This window comes from Puntigrus tetrazona, chromosome 17 (assembly GCF_018831695.1).
Source record: "Puntigrus tetrazona isolate hp1 chromosome 17, ASM1883169v1, whole genome shotgun sequence".
Taxonomy (NCBI): domain Eukaryota; kingdom Metazoa; phylum Chordata; class Actinopteri; order Cypriniformes; family Cyprinidae; genus Puntigrus; species Puntigrus tetrazona.
This window is the reverse complement of record NC_056715.1, coordinates 18,372,903-18,389,716: the sequence shown is the minus strand read 5'-3', so window position 1 is coordinate 18,389,716 and position 16,814 is coordinate 18,372,903. Positions and strand designations below refer to the sequence as shown.

General features: G+C 39.8%; 1 protein-coding gene across 1 annotated transcript; it reads left to right on the top strand.

Moving 5' to 3' along the window:
• The first annotated feature begins 62 nt into the window (after positions 1-62).
• On the top strand, positions 63-15,727 carry trappc12 (trafficking protein particle complex subunit 12). The gene is given in 13 exon segments (XM_043263143.1): positions 63-123; positions 854-1,840; positions 1,843-2,021; positions 2,087-2,203; positions 8,977-9,090; positions 10,089-10,227; positions 11,166-11,278; positions 11,391-11,463; positions 13,721-13,794; positions 14,094-14,192; positions 14,421-14,524; positions 15,054-15,141; positions 15,220-15,727. Coding segments are annotated over 12 exon segments (2,310 nt in total). The 5' UTR covers positions 63-123; positions 854-873; the 3' UTR covers positions 15,463-15,727.
• Positions 15,728-16,814: the final 1,087 nt, after the last annotated feature.

Below are 16,814 nucleotides of genomic sequence, written 5' to 3'. Positions count from 1 at the left end.
ATACCAGCCTCCGCCGTAGCGACGACGTATGACACCTTTCGCGCGCCGTAGGCTTAGTTTCCATACGTCATTGCGCATGCGCGTGTTTACACTGCTGTCATCCTACCGTTCATTTCACAGAAGGTAAAATTTTGTTTTTACCGTTTTATTATAATATGTTTATGTTCTATGCGGAAGTGCCGTGAAGAACACGACGGTGTCAGAAAAGACAATTCAGGGTTGTTGTGTTTCAGTCTAAAGTCATCATGCAGTTGCAGCAGAGCTCTTCAGATATGCAGCATATGATCAGCATTATCGATAAACTACATTTTAGTCATATTTCTGTTTTAATTTTCTCCTTCAGAACGTTTGCCTACTATGAAGTTTGCAGGGACTCGTTTGATATTCTGTATTTAGTAAGAAAACCAAAAAAGGTTTACGAGTATTATTGTTTTAAAATATTACAAGTTAAATGTTATTTGTCAAATCATATTTCTCTATTATTTACTCCTCTGGTTTGTGTTATAGTATTTTGGAAAGTGATTGTTTCCTTAAATATTATGATTATGAACAAATTATATGATAATACGCATTGCTAAGAACCTCATTAGGGCAATTTTTTGTTTTGATTTTGCACAAATGTTATCCTATCCTAACAAATAATACATCAATGAAAAGCTTATTTATTCACCTTTCGGGTGATTTATAATAAATCTCAATTTTAAAAAACTGACCCTTATGATCGGTTTTGTGGTCCAGGCTCAGCAAATATGCTAAAGTGTCCTTTACTTTTACAAGGTTGTTTGTATAACTATATTTATTAGTCATTTATCCTGAATCGTTGGTCTGTGTTTTATTTGATACGGGATCGCAGGGAACATCCAGGCTGGACTCATGGACAGCAGTGAAGGTCCAGCCCAGAGGCCTGTTACTCTGGATATAGATGGAGCGGGTGATATGCTAGAAACCTCCGTCCCGCCCCAGACTGACCCGGCAGAAGCATCTTTCAGAGAGGAGAGCATCGACCTGGACGCCGAAGCGTTTGTCTCACCTCAGGAGGACAGCAGTCACTCTGAGAGCCTAATAGGCAAGCTGAACGACCAGATGATGGAGAGCGTGATGATATCCGACTCCCCGAACAGTGAGGAAGAGGACGTGGTTCCCATTGACTCGATTTTGGAGCAGAATGAAGAGGAGGAGGCCAAAACATCCGACGGAGATACAGAAGAGAGAAACGAAGACGTTAGCACAGCCAGCGCTGCTGAACTTGAGGAGACATCTGAGGCTTTGTTTAAAGAAGAGAACGGGGAGGAGAAGATTGTGCAGGCGGATGACAAAAGGGAAACTGTTTCACCGGATGACCCGAAACCAGAGGCTCCCAAAACTCAGGATACAGCGCTTGAGATGGATGCAGATACGCCCCCCAAAGACGAGGCTGTCCCGGTGTGTACCATCTTCAGCCAGGGCGTACAATCCAAAGCACAAGCCCTGATTCCCGACGGCTTTCAGCCCACGCTGGTAAAATCTCCAAGCTTCACCATCGGCAACACAGAAACCCCCAACAAGCTGGTCCCTCAGGTGTGCCAGCCGAGCCCCAGCCTCAGCAAGTTCTTCACGGACAACGGCGCGGTCAACCCCGCCTCCGATTTCTTCGATTCCTTCACGACTTCCACCTCTTTCATATCAATCAGCAACCCCAACGCAGAGTCTCCCAAGACAGCCGCCCCTCCGGAGTCTCCTCTCTTATCGGCTCCCACGGCGGTGGAAGCTGTACCGACCAGCACCTACTTCACCCCCGTCGCTACCAAACCTCCAGTAAGTCCCGTAGAGCCCGTGAACAAGCTCCAGGCTGTGTTCCCGAGCGGGACGACCCCTTCGCAAGCGCCCTGATCACCAGCGAGCTGGATAAGCGCTATGACGCATGGCTTCCCTCAGAAGACACCAGGAAAGTGCTGATATCGGTGGCCACGCAGCAGATCAGTCCTGTCCAGATAGACAGAGAGCAGCTGGCCATGCCCGGACTCAAGTTTGACAACCTACAGGTCAGCGCAAAACTACATTTATCTTGGTGTTTTAACAGCAGAAACTGAAGCTCTCTGATTTACAGGGCGATGCGGTGAAAGATCTCATGCAGCGTTTTTTGGGTGACCAGGCAGCTATGAAGAGACAGGTTCTCTCGGCCAGCTCAGTGGAGCAGAACTTCCTGGGTCTCAAGCGGCTAATAGTGAGTAGCACATCACATTTAATCCTAATTTGTGTCCTTTTTGTGTAATGGCTGGGACATTTAAAGTTTGAGGTGAGCAACATTTATGGCGAACTTGTTCACCTTCTCCATTTCTTTTAGAGTTTCATTAATGTCCAAACAAACTTGGAAAAGCTAGCACTGATTTGCACCGACCTGGAAATTGGTGCAAAAATTGGAGCTAAAACCCTTCCGTCCATTAGTTGGCAAATAACAATGTTTCTCTCAGACTAGTGCAGGACATACAAACAAAATATAATAAAGTCATTTACAATAGTGCTATCTGGATTGAATCTTCTCAACATAAACCCAATAGGATTTTTCCATTGGCTATCAGATTGTTGCTGTGTGACCAGCAGAGGTTTATGATAAGTGTTTAGCCCAATATGAACACAACTTATGGATTCTGAAATACAACTGACAGAAGTAAACGCAGACCTGGAAAAAAAAGACAAATTGATTCCAACTGTATGCTATCCCTTTGAGAAAATTGTCACTTTTCGTTTTCTGTTGAATCTGATCATTTAAATTCTACACCGCTCCTTCTGATCCGATCAATTTCATTCTGAGTGAACTCCGAATCAATTGAGGCGTTAACATGAAGATTTTTCAGTTCGACTGAGCTGATGATAAATCGGTTCGATTCAATCTGATAATAAATGGGTCGTTTGAGTGCATGTAAACATGCTTATGTTGCTTGATTTTACATCGCTAGCAAAATCATCACGCACATGTATACGGTATACATCAGCCCAGCATTCAATAGGTCATCCATATACACGGTATATCCCATCGTGCTGCCCGTCTCTGTCTGAGTGTGTGTGTGTGTGTGTGTGTGTGTGTGTGTGTGTGTGTGTGTGTGCAGTGCTGCATCGGGCAGCATGAGGTGTCAGCTGGAGCTCTAGGGTCCCAGAATTACTGCCTCACTGATTTACCTCTGAACACACAGACAGCCTTGCCCGCTGTGCCCACGTCCTTCACCGAATGACAAGGATACACTGTGTGTGTGTGTGTGTGTGTGTGTGTGTCTAGCGTTAGTGCTGAGCCTGTGGAAGCTTGAGCTCTAATCCCCAGATCCTGGACTTCACAGACCAGATCACAAAGCTCTGGAGCAGAGAAACACACAGAAGATCAGTCCTCTCTGTATATAGAAAAGCATTCACAGGCAGTGCACTGTACCGCTCTTAACAAATAGGAAATATTAACTAAAAACAAGCCATTTCAAATTTTTAGATCCCTAAATTAACCTTCAGAAAGGTTATGTAAGATGCGCTTCCAAATACCTTCATTTTTTGGTTCAGTGAATCTGTTTGGCTTTTCTTCGGGGTGTATGTTAGACTGCAAAGCCATTTATGTATTTAAATGAGAAGCATTGTGTGTGGTGTGTGCAGGAATTTGCACAATGTACGTCTTCTAGCGTTTAACTTGTAATTTGTTGCATTGTCGATACGGTCAGCTGTTGGAAGGAGTCTCTATTGAGTGATTATTGTAAATAACACCGCAGACTAGTGCAAAGAAAACATCCAAAATTCACTTTTTAAATGTTTGTCTATCTTCTTCGCTTTGTGTCTCTCGAGTTCAATTCCAATGCATGTCTTTAAAGGCAAAGACAAAAAGACGAAACCGCCCTCTGTAAAAAAAACGTTAACTGCAGTATATAACAAAAAAGTGCATATTTAATTAGACGCTTCCTCATTTGCATATTTAAACCATAACATTTCTGAAATCCTATACTAAAAAAGTTGTGCTAATGTAAAAATACGGACAAAGTATGTGAAGAGATCTGCATTTTTCACCAATACAAATTAATCTGCGATTCAAATACATAAATCTTAAATGTTGGTGTGCACGCACTACATCATAAGGACCAAATGTCTCCACAAGGATAGTAATGTCAGATGCCAGTCAGTTTTGTCCTTGTAGGGACATGTCTTTGTCCCCACGAGGAAAACATTTGTGTGAGGGTCGGGGGTAAGGTGACAGAAAATATAATTTGTACAGTATGAAAAGCGCCATGCCTACAGAGAGTCCCCAAAAAACATGGAAACCCAACATGATGGATTTTTTTACAGTGTGCAAAGGAAAAGCCTCAGATAGTTTGGAGAGGTGTGTTGAATAATATTTGTACACAGGGCGTTTAAGGAATAACTACTGAAATGAGTCTGGGACTGGTGTAGAAGCACATGCTGATCCAGATCCGTCATCCCCAGAGAGAAGAGATGTGTGTGTCAGACAGAGACGAGTGCGCTTCACCCGAACCTGAGAGAAATCACTCATTCTGCAGGAGACCCCCGTTTCCCCTCGTCTGCTCGTTTCTCTTTTATTCTCTATTTCTCCTCATCTGGCTCTTGTCTTCTCCGTACGGGGTTCCAGCGATTATTTCTGGCTCTGAATCACTCTTATTTCTTGCCGCACCGTCCTGACTTCTTCTCCAGCTTTTCAAAATAATGTTGCACCGAATCTCACTCCGTCTCTCGGTTCAGTTTAGATAACTAACATTGCATTTACGTTGAAACGATCACTTAGAGGTCGTCTGTTAAATGTGACGGGATTTGCATAGGGTTACATCCAGCGGTTAATGCGTTTATAGTAAAACAAACCCTCAGTAGGTGGGACGAGACTGGCCACAAAAGTGCAAAAATAAAAATTTCGTTCAGTTTAGTATTTTTCCTTACCAACATTGTCAGATACAAAAACCTGTCATCAAATATTTATAAACATGACAAATCTACACTGTAAAAAATGACTGATTTTAACAGAAAAAAAACTGTAAATGCTACAGTAAAAACCTGTTAAATGGTTAACGGTACATTCCTGTAAAATTTACAGGGGAAACCGTGAATTGACGTTCCCAGAATTCCCTGCATTGCAATTCAAAAATTTTTCTTATCAGTTATGTTTTGGTTGTATGTTGCATCTAATGTTGTTTGTTGTTTATTGCATATTTTAGTTTAATGAGTCTCACCATGATTGTGTTTAGTGTTTAGCAGCTTCTATGTATGTTATCATTTAAAAGCTGCTCATGATGGGCTTTGGTTCATCATGTGACTTTCTCATCACCACCTGCATTTGGTTACCAATGTATTTCAAAGGTGCAAAACAGATTTCAGTTCCTTAATACGCCGATAAATTTACATTATATCAGTTAATGACGGTATTACGGTATTAAACTAAAAACGTTGTTACCGTATTTTTTTTACTGTAGAATTCCATCAACCACAGCTGCCAGGCTTTCACCATAAATTAAACAAAATACTTTTTTTTTTTTCAATGTACCAATCATTTCAATTTCAAAGAAATGGAAAGAAGCATTGAATTAAGCACCTTTTGTAAAACATATTTATTTACATAAAAATATATATTTTTTACAGTGTTCAAGATTATCCAAAATGGCTTCATAATTTCTAACTTGATTTTAATAATGATTAATTAAACAACTGATGTGTTGATGAGAAGTCAAGCTGTGACAGCTTATAAATGAGCCGCCAAAGCAATGATGTTCCTTTACTGTCTCAAACTGTCACAGAGAGCAGAGAGAGATGTCTGAAATCGGTTCGAATTTCGTCTACGAAAACTAAACGTATAAATCCATCATCAAAATAAATCCAAATCGTTCAGCACTGCAATATAAATCAATTGCATTTGATTTGAACAAGAACTTATGGAATACACTGGATTGTTTTTTATAATATGACAAAGCTAATTAGTAATTAGCAGTTATTTGGTTCATCAGGTTTTCATCCATCACTCAGCCTGGACATTGGGTGATGATTGGCTGATCAGAGCATATTATAGCATGTAGTAAGCGTGAGTTTGGTGATTGTCTGGTCAGCAGGTTTCAGCTCAGTCTTCTTTAGTGTTTGCTGGTTGTTTGACCTCACTGCTGCATTCTTGCTTCTTTACGATCCGCCAATAATAAGTTTCCGTGCTGCGACTTATACCAATATGATGAACAGAGTTGACTTCTTTGAGAAAGCCAGAGAAAATCAGCCAATTCATCGCTAGCACACTTAGTAGAGTTCATACCAGTAAGTACGTTTATTGAAATTCATTTTGTAAGTAGGCTTTTTTACAAAATTTGAGTTTGAAAGACAATCTTCAATTTACAAGTTTCATATTTGACGTATCCTGTCTTCCCATCGATTCCTATGTTTACTTAGTTTGATTTGTTGCCATAGTGTTTGACTGGTATTTGTTGGTTTGCTTCTTAGCATATGTTAAAATTAAAAAGAATTCAACTTTTAATTCAGTTGATTTGAAATTGTTTGGGAAATATGTCTTGGACTCAAGGTGCGTTTCCACTGACAACATGGATTTTTAAACAATAAATGCACCAATGACAAACAATACTAACAATTTAAAAACAATAAATCTGGAAAATACATTTTATCACATGTTTTTGTGATATTTGATGTGAATAGATCCACACCCTTTAACTCGCTCACCTTCCACAACCAAACCGTGACAAACAAGGTTTCCGTAGCGCTTTCTGGCTAGTAACTGTTTTACAAGGCTGTCGTCACATATTTTGGATTAAGTAAATAAATAGCCTTAAACGCATCGGTGATTTTTGTGTGAATTTTTATGGCGTCAGCGCTTGCCTGACCGTAAAGCGCCACCTCCACCTTTTGAGCCATTGGCCTGATTGTAAATTAGTAAATTACTTTCAATAAAATCTTGCCGTAAAGGTGACTTTGGTGAAAACGTTCAGAATAATAATGAGTTTCAGAACGGCGTTGAGAGTGGATTGAGTTTATCGTTTTAATAATTCCCTTGTTTGGTGCTTTACCATTAGCACAGTGTTGACATGAATGTAGAAAAGTTTTGTATGTGCTTCATTAAATATGGAGCTGTTTTGATCAAGATGCCTACCAAGGAAGAGAATACTTGAATGCGTTAATTCCACTTGCTCTGAGGCAGCAGATAGCCTTCCCTTAACTAGCTAAGCTAATCATGCTTCAATTAAAATGCCTGAAGTTCGCATTTTTAAACCTGTTGTCCAACAAAAGAGATCGGATGCTTCCTTTTGTGATCTGATGTAGCTTTTTGCCAAAGAACGAGGCAGAAAATATGCAGAAAGAAATGGACCTATTAGAGAGATGGCTTGAATAATAGTGATAAACCAAACATTGATGCAGTCGAGTGTTTATAGTCTAATCTTCTGTTTACTCGGTTACAGCGATAGAGTTTAGCTACTTCTCTGGATATATGTTTTTTTTTTCTGTGCAAGGGCGCCCTCTGGCGTCCCGTATGAATGAAAGCGACATCATGTGTTTATCGTGCTAATGGCCAGTTCATCAAGTATTGGTTTAGGCACCGGAAGCGTTTTAAAAGCATTGATTTGGCATCGGTATCGCAAAAAAATAATAAACGATACTCAACCCTATTTCTTACTAATATCGGGATATTAAAATGAAATAATCAAATGTAACCTAAATTTGCCCTAAAAAGGGTTTAGCTGATTAATTTAAAAGTTTTCAGTTTGCACTGCTGTAAACACTTTCTCCAGCAAACAGATACACTGAGACCTGTTTACTGGTTTGTTTATGCAGCTTTTGGGGATAAAGATTATTGTGAGCCTTTTGAGAAGAACCTTTTTAATTCACTGATTGATAGTTCAACTCTGACATGATTATTATTGAAAATGTCTCCTATTGTGTTCTACAGAGGTCTAGAATGACTTGAGGATGAGTAAATGATGGCAGGTTTTTTCGTTTTCTTGGCCGAACTCTCTCTTTAATAGAGCGTATGTGTGTGTGTGTGTGCGTGTGTGTGTGGAGTCCCCGAGTGTGCAGTACATCAGGAAGGACCCTCATTTCCCCTGTCATTGACTTCTCTTATGTTTTATCTCAGTGGCGGCTGCTGCTTTTGCCCGTTTTCCTGCCAGTGGTTTTCGGCTTCATTTGCCGCTTTAATGAAGATTTAGAGGCTCTGGGGGTCTCTGACAGAAAAGAGAGAAAGCAGAAGAGAAGGAAAGAAGTAAGAGGAGGTTATAATGGTGCTGAAAATGCAGAAGTGAGGCTCAGAAATGAACACGGACGGGAAAACCGTGCTAACAAACGGCATCACATCCAAGGGATGTCGCAGATTACAACGCTCTGCTCAAATTAGAAAAACGTTTCATGCAACATGAAAAAAAATCCAATTTTTTGGTTTTTTTAGCAAAGGTGAATTACGAATATTTCTGTGCTGAAGTGACCATTGCAAAAAATGATTGTAGAGTAATTTATTTCATTAGCTGATTGATTAGCGTGAACACATCTATATTCTTTCCTGTAAGAAGTTGAGATCAATATTAAGGTCCAGTTCTCACTATTAACTGCGACTTTTACTCATAATTTGCTAAAAATTCATAGTATGTTTGAGTATGAAGTAGAGAGATCCAAGATATGGTCATACATAATAATAATTACATCAGTAATATGAAACTAGTTAATAGTGAGAATTTTAGCTGCATCTCTTGTCGAGACAAGACTCATTCATGTGCTACTTATATTTGAAATCGATTGCATCAGTTGAGGCGTTAACACAAGGACTTCTCAATCTAGTTAGCATTATGATTAAAGCAGATTCGTTTGTGTATATGCACATGAAGCCACTTCTGACTGATATAATGCCACATGCGAGTACGTTTTCGGTATGAGAGAAGCTGGTATTTCAGTAGATCTTCAGTCCATTTCGGTTCTTATTTCGAGTGTTTTTAAGGCTCGTCAGCTCTCTCCTGCTGTGTTTAATGGCTTCATCTCCTCTCACAGAGCACTAAGAACTGGAGGGCGGCCGTGGACCTGACGGGCAGACTGCTGACGGCTCACGGCCAGGGATACGGCAAGAGCGGCCAGCCCACCAACCACACCACTGACTCCCTACAGGTGAGCAGAAGCACCGGCACGGACCTCGCCGAATAAAAGGCTTCTATTCGAATCTACGCTATAAGCAAGACGGGTCAAAGTCAGTCAAGAAGTAACTTCCTTTTCGCATACATTTATGTCATTTGAAATCAGTAGCAGATCACATTCGGTAAGCGATCAAAATGATTAGTTCACGACATGCACTTGACTATTATAATTGCCTTTTTGATATTTGCTTTAACTTGCAAGATGATGTTGGTATTATTAACCCACTGTGTGTAATGCTGAAGATAATGCGTGCTCTATATTAGGGCGAATTTTGCTAGTTTCATAATGCCTGAAGTTCATCTGTATTTTTTTTATCCCGTTACTGGGTATGTGCTTTATTTAGCATGTTGAATTCAATACAATCACAATAGCCTACTACTACTAATAATGTAAATGTTAAACAGTAAAATCATTTCAAGCGAATTATGCCACATTTTTTTGTTTAAAATGGATATTATTGAATATTTGATGTCGCCGTTGCCGAAAATGCAAATGATTGACGACAAATAATTCAAACTAAAGCAGTTCCAAATCTGAAAAAAAAAAATGCATGCAGCGTTTCTGTGCATTTATATATAGATTTTGTGCAAAAGATAAAGAAGTGTTTCGCGTTTAAAATCAAGCTGCATCGACAGCATTTGTGGTCATGTAGATTTACAAAGCAACAAATGCTAAATTATTCAAATATTTTCTAAAATTTCGCTCCGAGTGTAAGCGCACGGGATCAAATGCTGGAGAATGTATAGGACCTTTGAATTGGACCCGATCCAACAAGCAATGAACCCGGAGGGGATCCGAGAGGCCATTATACCTCCATAAATCAAGCAGAGCACCCGACCTGCTGAACGACATGGGAGCTTGAGCTCTTTCTCCACGCGTGCTGCTGCCCAGAAGAGTTACAGAAAGCACTTACAGGAGGAAGTCGATGTTGATTTGTTTGGTTGAAGCAGGCCGCTCTCTTCTCTCTACAGCTGTGGTTTGTCCGTCTCTCTCTACTGGCAAAGCTCAACCTTTTCCAGAACGCAGAGCTGGAGTTGGAGCCTTTCGGGAATCTGGATCATCCAAATCTCTACTATGAATATTATCCCACCGCTTATCCGGGAAGGAGAGGTAAGAGTTAGGATGCATTAATACAATCAATAGTGAGAGTAAAGACGTGTATCATCTCAGATTTCTATTTCAAACGAATGCTGTTTTTTTTAATCTGCGAAAATTAATACTGTGCCAAGATTGTTATTGAATGGCTGACCACACTCAGAATAATGTGCTTTCTTTTTGAATCTCTTTTTTTTGTGTATATGTCACCCTTATTACCTTTATTGTTTTTATTAGTTATCATTTTACTACTAAACTAACTTCTATTAGCGTAGTTTATACGTGTACTAATTTGGGATTATGCTACAGCATTGCCTGTGACTTTAATGATGATTTGTGTATGTGTGCGTTTGTCGCAATATTACAGGTTTTATTGTATTTTTGATCAAATAAATTTACCTTTTTTTGTCACGCTTTATTCTAAGGCCCAATTCTCACCAGTAACTACCTATTAACTATGACTTTTTACAGAATAAACGAATAATTTGCTGCTTACTGATAGATGGCGAGATGGATGGATTAGATGCTAAAAATTCAGTTTTGAAATCACAGGTATAAAAGACATTTTATAATATATTCAAATAGAAAGCAGATGTTTTAAATAGCTCAAACATCTCACAATATTATCTTGAAACAAGTAAATGCAGGCTTAGGGAGCAAAAAAAAACCCATAAAAAATAAAAATCACCCGACAGCTTTATTTTAATATAAAACCTAGCGCAGCCGGTCAGGTGAAATCTCGAGACGGCGATGCAGTGTTTGACTCGGGTCTGTTTTACAGGATCTGTCCTGATATCAAAGAAGCGCGTGATCAAAGCCGCAGGCCCTCGTTTCACCGCCACGAGCCCGTCTCCGCAGTGCGCTTCTCGGCAGAAAAGCTGAAAAACCGTGCATTTGGAGAAACAGCATGCATTAGTGTTAATGATGGTTTTTTTCCCCCGTGCGCGGTCTAGGCTCGATGGTGCCCTTCTCCATGCGCGTCCTGCACGCCGAGCTCCCTCAGTACCTGCAGAAGCCTCAGGAAACCCTGGACCGTCTCCACAGAATAAAGAGCGTCTGTCAGAAGGTGAGCGCCGCCCGACCTGAACTCTACACCTCAGCGCCCGCACCTGCTCGCAAAATTGAATTAGCCTCGCCGTAATTAGTGTTGTAAAACTTCTGCTCCTGTCCTTTCACAGATCCTGAGTAACCTGCAGGAAGGTTTGGCCGAGGACGGGAGTATGATGAACCTCACACAGGACAACAGACTCGGTACTGACCGCTCACACCTCTCCTCTGCTTTCAGACACGTAGGAAACCCTCGAGTCATCACCCTTCGAAGTAGTTATTTATAAGATTCCAGATAAGTTAGCAAAAATGCATTTTTAATACTAAAATGTTTTTAACATGATAAAATAGCCAGATGTCCTATTAGGACCAAAATAGTTTGAGGTCAAATGTAATGTAATTAACCTTTAACGACTTACAAACGAGGACCATAGAAACAATCAAAACTAACTAACATTTTATAATGAATCATTCTTCTTAGACAAATTACTGTAAATACAATTCACAAATTTATTCAGGACGATGTTTTTTTATTTTTCGTGCGACAAATTCAACATCGTAATAAATATATGAAAACCTTGCGATTATTTTTATACATATTTTATAATATTTTTACGCATATATGTAGCCTACATTGTTTTTGTTTTGTTTGTTTTAAGAAAACAAGTACAAAAATAAATCTAGCGTTAGTTTTTTAAGAAAAAAGTTAGTAAAAATAAAATTAGAGAATAAATTGAGGGTCAAGGGTGATTTTTGTTTTGTTTGTTTATTTAAATAAATAAAATAGAATTAGGTAGAATAATATATATATATATATATATATATATATATATATATATAATTTATGTATTTTTTTACATAACTGATAATAATAATAATAATAAAAAAAAAAAAAAAAATATATATATATATATATATATATATATATATATATATATATATATATATATATATATATATATATATATACACACACACACACTGTAAACACATATTTTATGTAAACAAAAACTTTTATTTTGGATGTGATTAACCGCAATACATTTTGTTTTTACCTTTAATGTATTTTAAGTTAATGTATTTACTTTCCTGTGCCTTGAAATACATTTCCTTTAAATGATATGTAATTAAAAAATATATTTTCGTGTGAAAAATACAAATACTTTGTCCACATTATGTTATTAGTAGATACTTGTAATATATATTAGCCATGGAAAAATCTACATTTACTGTCACTTTTAAAATGAACTCGGAGGCTCTAAGCTTTGTCTGGCTCACTAAAACACCCTGAGAAGACCTCGTCTCGAGCGATCCATCAAAGCTGATAGCTGACGCGTCTGTAAGTCCCGCATGCTCCATTGACTACCTCACATGTTGTTTTGGTGAAGACAGAGATAAATACACGCTTCAGCGTAGCTGTGAGGAGAGCGTGTGATTTCAGGCCCGGTGCCACACTTCCTATATATTGCATATCGTCAGGCTTTTGAGGAGCGTTTATTTCTTTAGCTCTCGATCGTCATCGGATTGCATCGCATTTTATGTTTTGATCATTCAAACATCATCTTACTGTGACATTAATGGAGATAATGATCATACATTTCTTTTTTTTTTTCGTGTGACAAATTCAACATAGTAATAAATAGGTTTAGCCAAAAAAAGTAATTATTTTGAAAGCCTTGCGATTATTTTTATACATATTTTATTATATTTTTATGCATATATGTAGCCTACCTATAGTTAAGTGCAGACAATGACATAGCATGCGGTACAATACAAATATTTCAGCATTTTTTGTGCTTTCTGGTTGAGAAATTAAGTTTTTAACTTCCTTTAAGTTTCAGAACTCACAACTTAGCGGGCGGGGCTAAACAGTCAATGACGTTTAATCCAGGGGCGGGGCTAAACTGGCAATAACGTGGAATTGTGGGCGGGCTGAACAGACAGTGACGTAGAATCGGTGGGCGGGGCTAAATAGGCTAAATATCATCTTCCGTGGAGGCGGTGCTTATCCAACGACAACATTTTCTGTAACTTAAAGGATGCTTATGCGGATCGATGACCTCTTATCTGTCAAAGGATCAAGGGAATTTTGGTTTCTCAGTTCACGACCCATAATTAGCATGTCTCGCAGTTCTGATCCGTGTGGCAGGAGTGAAGGAAGCGTGATGTCGTGTGTTGTCTGTGCGGTCACACAGCATTAGTACTGAGACACATGCGCTGAAGTCTCACACACACACACACATATGAGATCAGATTGGCTCGCTGATGGGGGTCTACAGTGAGCCAGAGGGGGAAAATAAATGTGATTGTCACTGTGTCTTTTCCTCCTGCACTATAATTCCCGCCAGCAGACAAATAATTGATGGTTTAGAGCCGGGAAAAGGAGGGAAAGACTGCAATTTCCAATTCTATTCCATTTGCTCAGTCTTTTCTCTCTCTCTCTCTCCGCTCTGTGTTTCAGCCTCCATCCAGCTGTGGAGGTCACGTCTGAGCAGGGTGATGTACTCCATGGCCAACTGTCTGCTCATGATGAAGGTACGTGAGCATGCACTCACTCACACGTTCATATCTGACCCGAGTCCCATGCGTGCTCGCGCTGAGACTCCTTCAAGCAGGCGCCTACTGAAGAAAACAGTGCGTGTGCACATATCTTCATAGCATACATAAAGAAATGCCTTTTCTCATGTTCAACAAGTGCCATCTGCTGGCCAAAGACTGTGGCGACGCACCGAAGTAACTCCTGTTGTAGTGCATTATTCATATGCCTTTTTTCGTTCTTTTGGAGCTTGTCGATCTTTGAGAGCATTGGTGACTTGTTTCTCCTTGACGTGAAGGACTACGTGCTGGCCGTGGAGACGTACCGCTCCATCATCGAGTACGAGCCGGAGCAAAGCGTGCAGCTGCTGAGTGGAATGGGTCGCATTTTCCTGCAGGTGAGAGACCCCCGGAGCCACCGCATCAGAACGTGTTAGCATGCGTCTGCCGTCCATAAGAGAAGCGGATAATTATGTCCCTCAAGGGCTTTGCGGAGCTCTGGAAAATAGAGGGAAGAAACCCATTTTCGGTTGAAACGCGGCGTGTTTATCTGGATTGCTGCTTGGCTCTTCGTGTTTCATCTCCGCGCAGGAGATAATTAACGCTCTGTTTGTTCGTACGATTAGATCGGAGACATCAGGACTGCTGAGAAGTATTTTCAGGACGTGGAGAAAGCCTGTCAGTCAAAGGGAAAAACACCTAATGAAGACACGTCCGTGCTGATGAACAGGTGAACGCTCGCTTTCTTTATTTGATACAAAACAGTCAAGCCATGATATTTCGAAATGCTTTCAAACAGCAGGTCTTTATGAGGATACCTGTTGAACTTCGGGCTGGGTTTCATTTTCGGCGTCACTCTTCAGCGTCACACGATCCGTCTAACATTTGCCGCTCAATTATCATCAGTTAATATTCATTAATGATGTTTTAATGTTTTTTTTTCTACCGAACATTTTTATGCAAGTCATCTCACCTTTTCAGCATCTGATGAACGATTTGAATTTGAAATAAATATTTTTAAAGCAAGACGCTGTCACTTCTGATCAATTCAACGCGCTCTCATTAAACACAAGCGTTTATTTATTTAGTTTTATTTCGTGAAATGTCATGCATCGCCATTGATAATAATCAGAAATATTCTTGAGCAGCAAATCAGTGTATTAGTATGATTTCTGAAGGATCACGCTGAAAATTCTGATAAATGCGTAAGAGCCTTCTTTCAGAATGATTTGATGTGTGGTCTGTGACGTGTTTCACAGGGCTTTTGTTCACCTGAGCCAGAATAACTATGCAGACGCGCACACGTGTTTCTCCAGCGTCTTGAAGCTCGATCCCAAGAACCCGGTGGTGAGTTGAACGCGAGTGTCCGAGCGACGCACCGCGGACGAACGCCGCACAGCTAACGCCGCCGCCTTCTTTCCTCAGGCAAACAACAACGCAGCCGTGTGCCTGCTGTACTTGGGGAGGCTGAAGGAGTCCCTGGGCCAGCTGGAGAGCCTGGTGCACAAGGACCCGGCGCTCTACCTCCACGAGAGCGTGCTCTTCAACCTCACCACCATGTACGAGCTGGAGTCGTCACGCAGCACGCAGAAGAAGCAGGCTCTGCTGGAGGCCGCCGCCTGTCGGGAGGGAGACAGCTTCAACGTCCAGTGCCTCAAGCTGGTATGAGACGCCGCCGTCCCACACGCAGGCCGTGCTCGAAAACACTGACGCTTTTACACCTTCCACCGTGTTCAGACGGGACCAAAGTTAACTTGATAACGCAACGATGTTTGGAAAAAGGGTTAAGGTTACCTACGTTTCAAGAATCGAGAGAAATGCTTTTAAACACATTAAATGATTGTTTTCCAAGAGTCTAAGCTAATTGTAACTGTACTGTATATTTCTGAAGAAGAGAAAAGGAAATCTTGGTAATAAATGTGTGAAAACCTGAGCTGGTGTTGAGATATGGTTTATTAATTAATTTTAATTATATGTGTGTGTGTGTATATGTATGTGTATATATATATATAGGGTTAGGTTAGGTTAGGGCAGTGGTTCCCAACCTTTTTTAACTCACAGCCCACACAACCAAACACATATGTTTTCGAGGCCCACTGCAAAAAAGTTTAAATGAATGTAGATGAAGTATTTTCCCTTTTCAGTGATCCCGTTGTCAACCATTTATCCATGTTTACATCTGTTTTGGCATGTATGCAGCAAAAATATGTTACATAGCCTAAATCGGCGGGTTGTTTTTAAACCAATCAACGACCTGGAATAGTGAACGCATAGTAACAGTTTATTATCATTTTTTGTTATTTAATTAATTATGATATTTAATTATTACTACACATTTTTACGTACATTAGCAATATTATTATTTCTATTGATAATAACTGGCGGCCCCCCTGCAATACCGTTGCGGCCCACAGGTTGAAAGCCACTGTCATAGATTATGGACTCAACTTCTATTTCTGGAGTTAGCACATTAAGCATCATGTAAACATTAGTTTGCTACACAAGCATTCCTTTGCTAAATGGATTTGTCTTAACTTTTCTATTTTCCAAAACAAATCTCTCAAGGCAACTGAAAAAAAACTACAGAGAACGTAACAATAAAAGGCAAAACAAGTCTGTGGTTCACATCACGGGAAACAGATCAAGCTTTAAATAGTAAAAATATCGAAACTCTTTGGTGGTTTTTGAACGCGATGCTACTGGTCTAATCTGATTCATTGATCTATGCTAAGCTATGCTACAAGTGCTATCACCAGACCCAGAGATCTGTTGAATGTTGAAAATGTAGTGTTCCTTTAACGCTGATTCAGTGGTTCAACTGATTCATTATAATGTTTGCTTCTACACGTTTTAATGTAAAAAAAAATGTAAAGCACACAACAAATGTGTATTTAATATGTATATTTGATTTGATTAAATGCACTGAACCAAGGTTTTTTGCATTTTATTTTGCACTTTATTTAATACACAAGACATTGCTCTCATATGGCATAAACATTTCAAATTAAACTTAAAGAGAA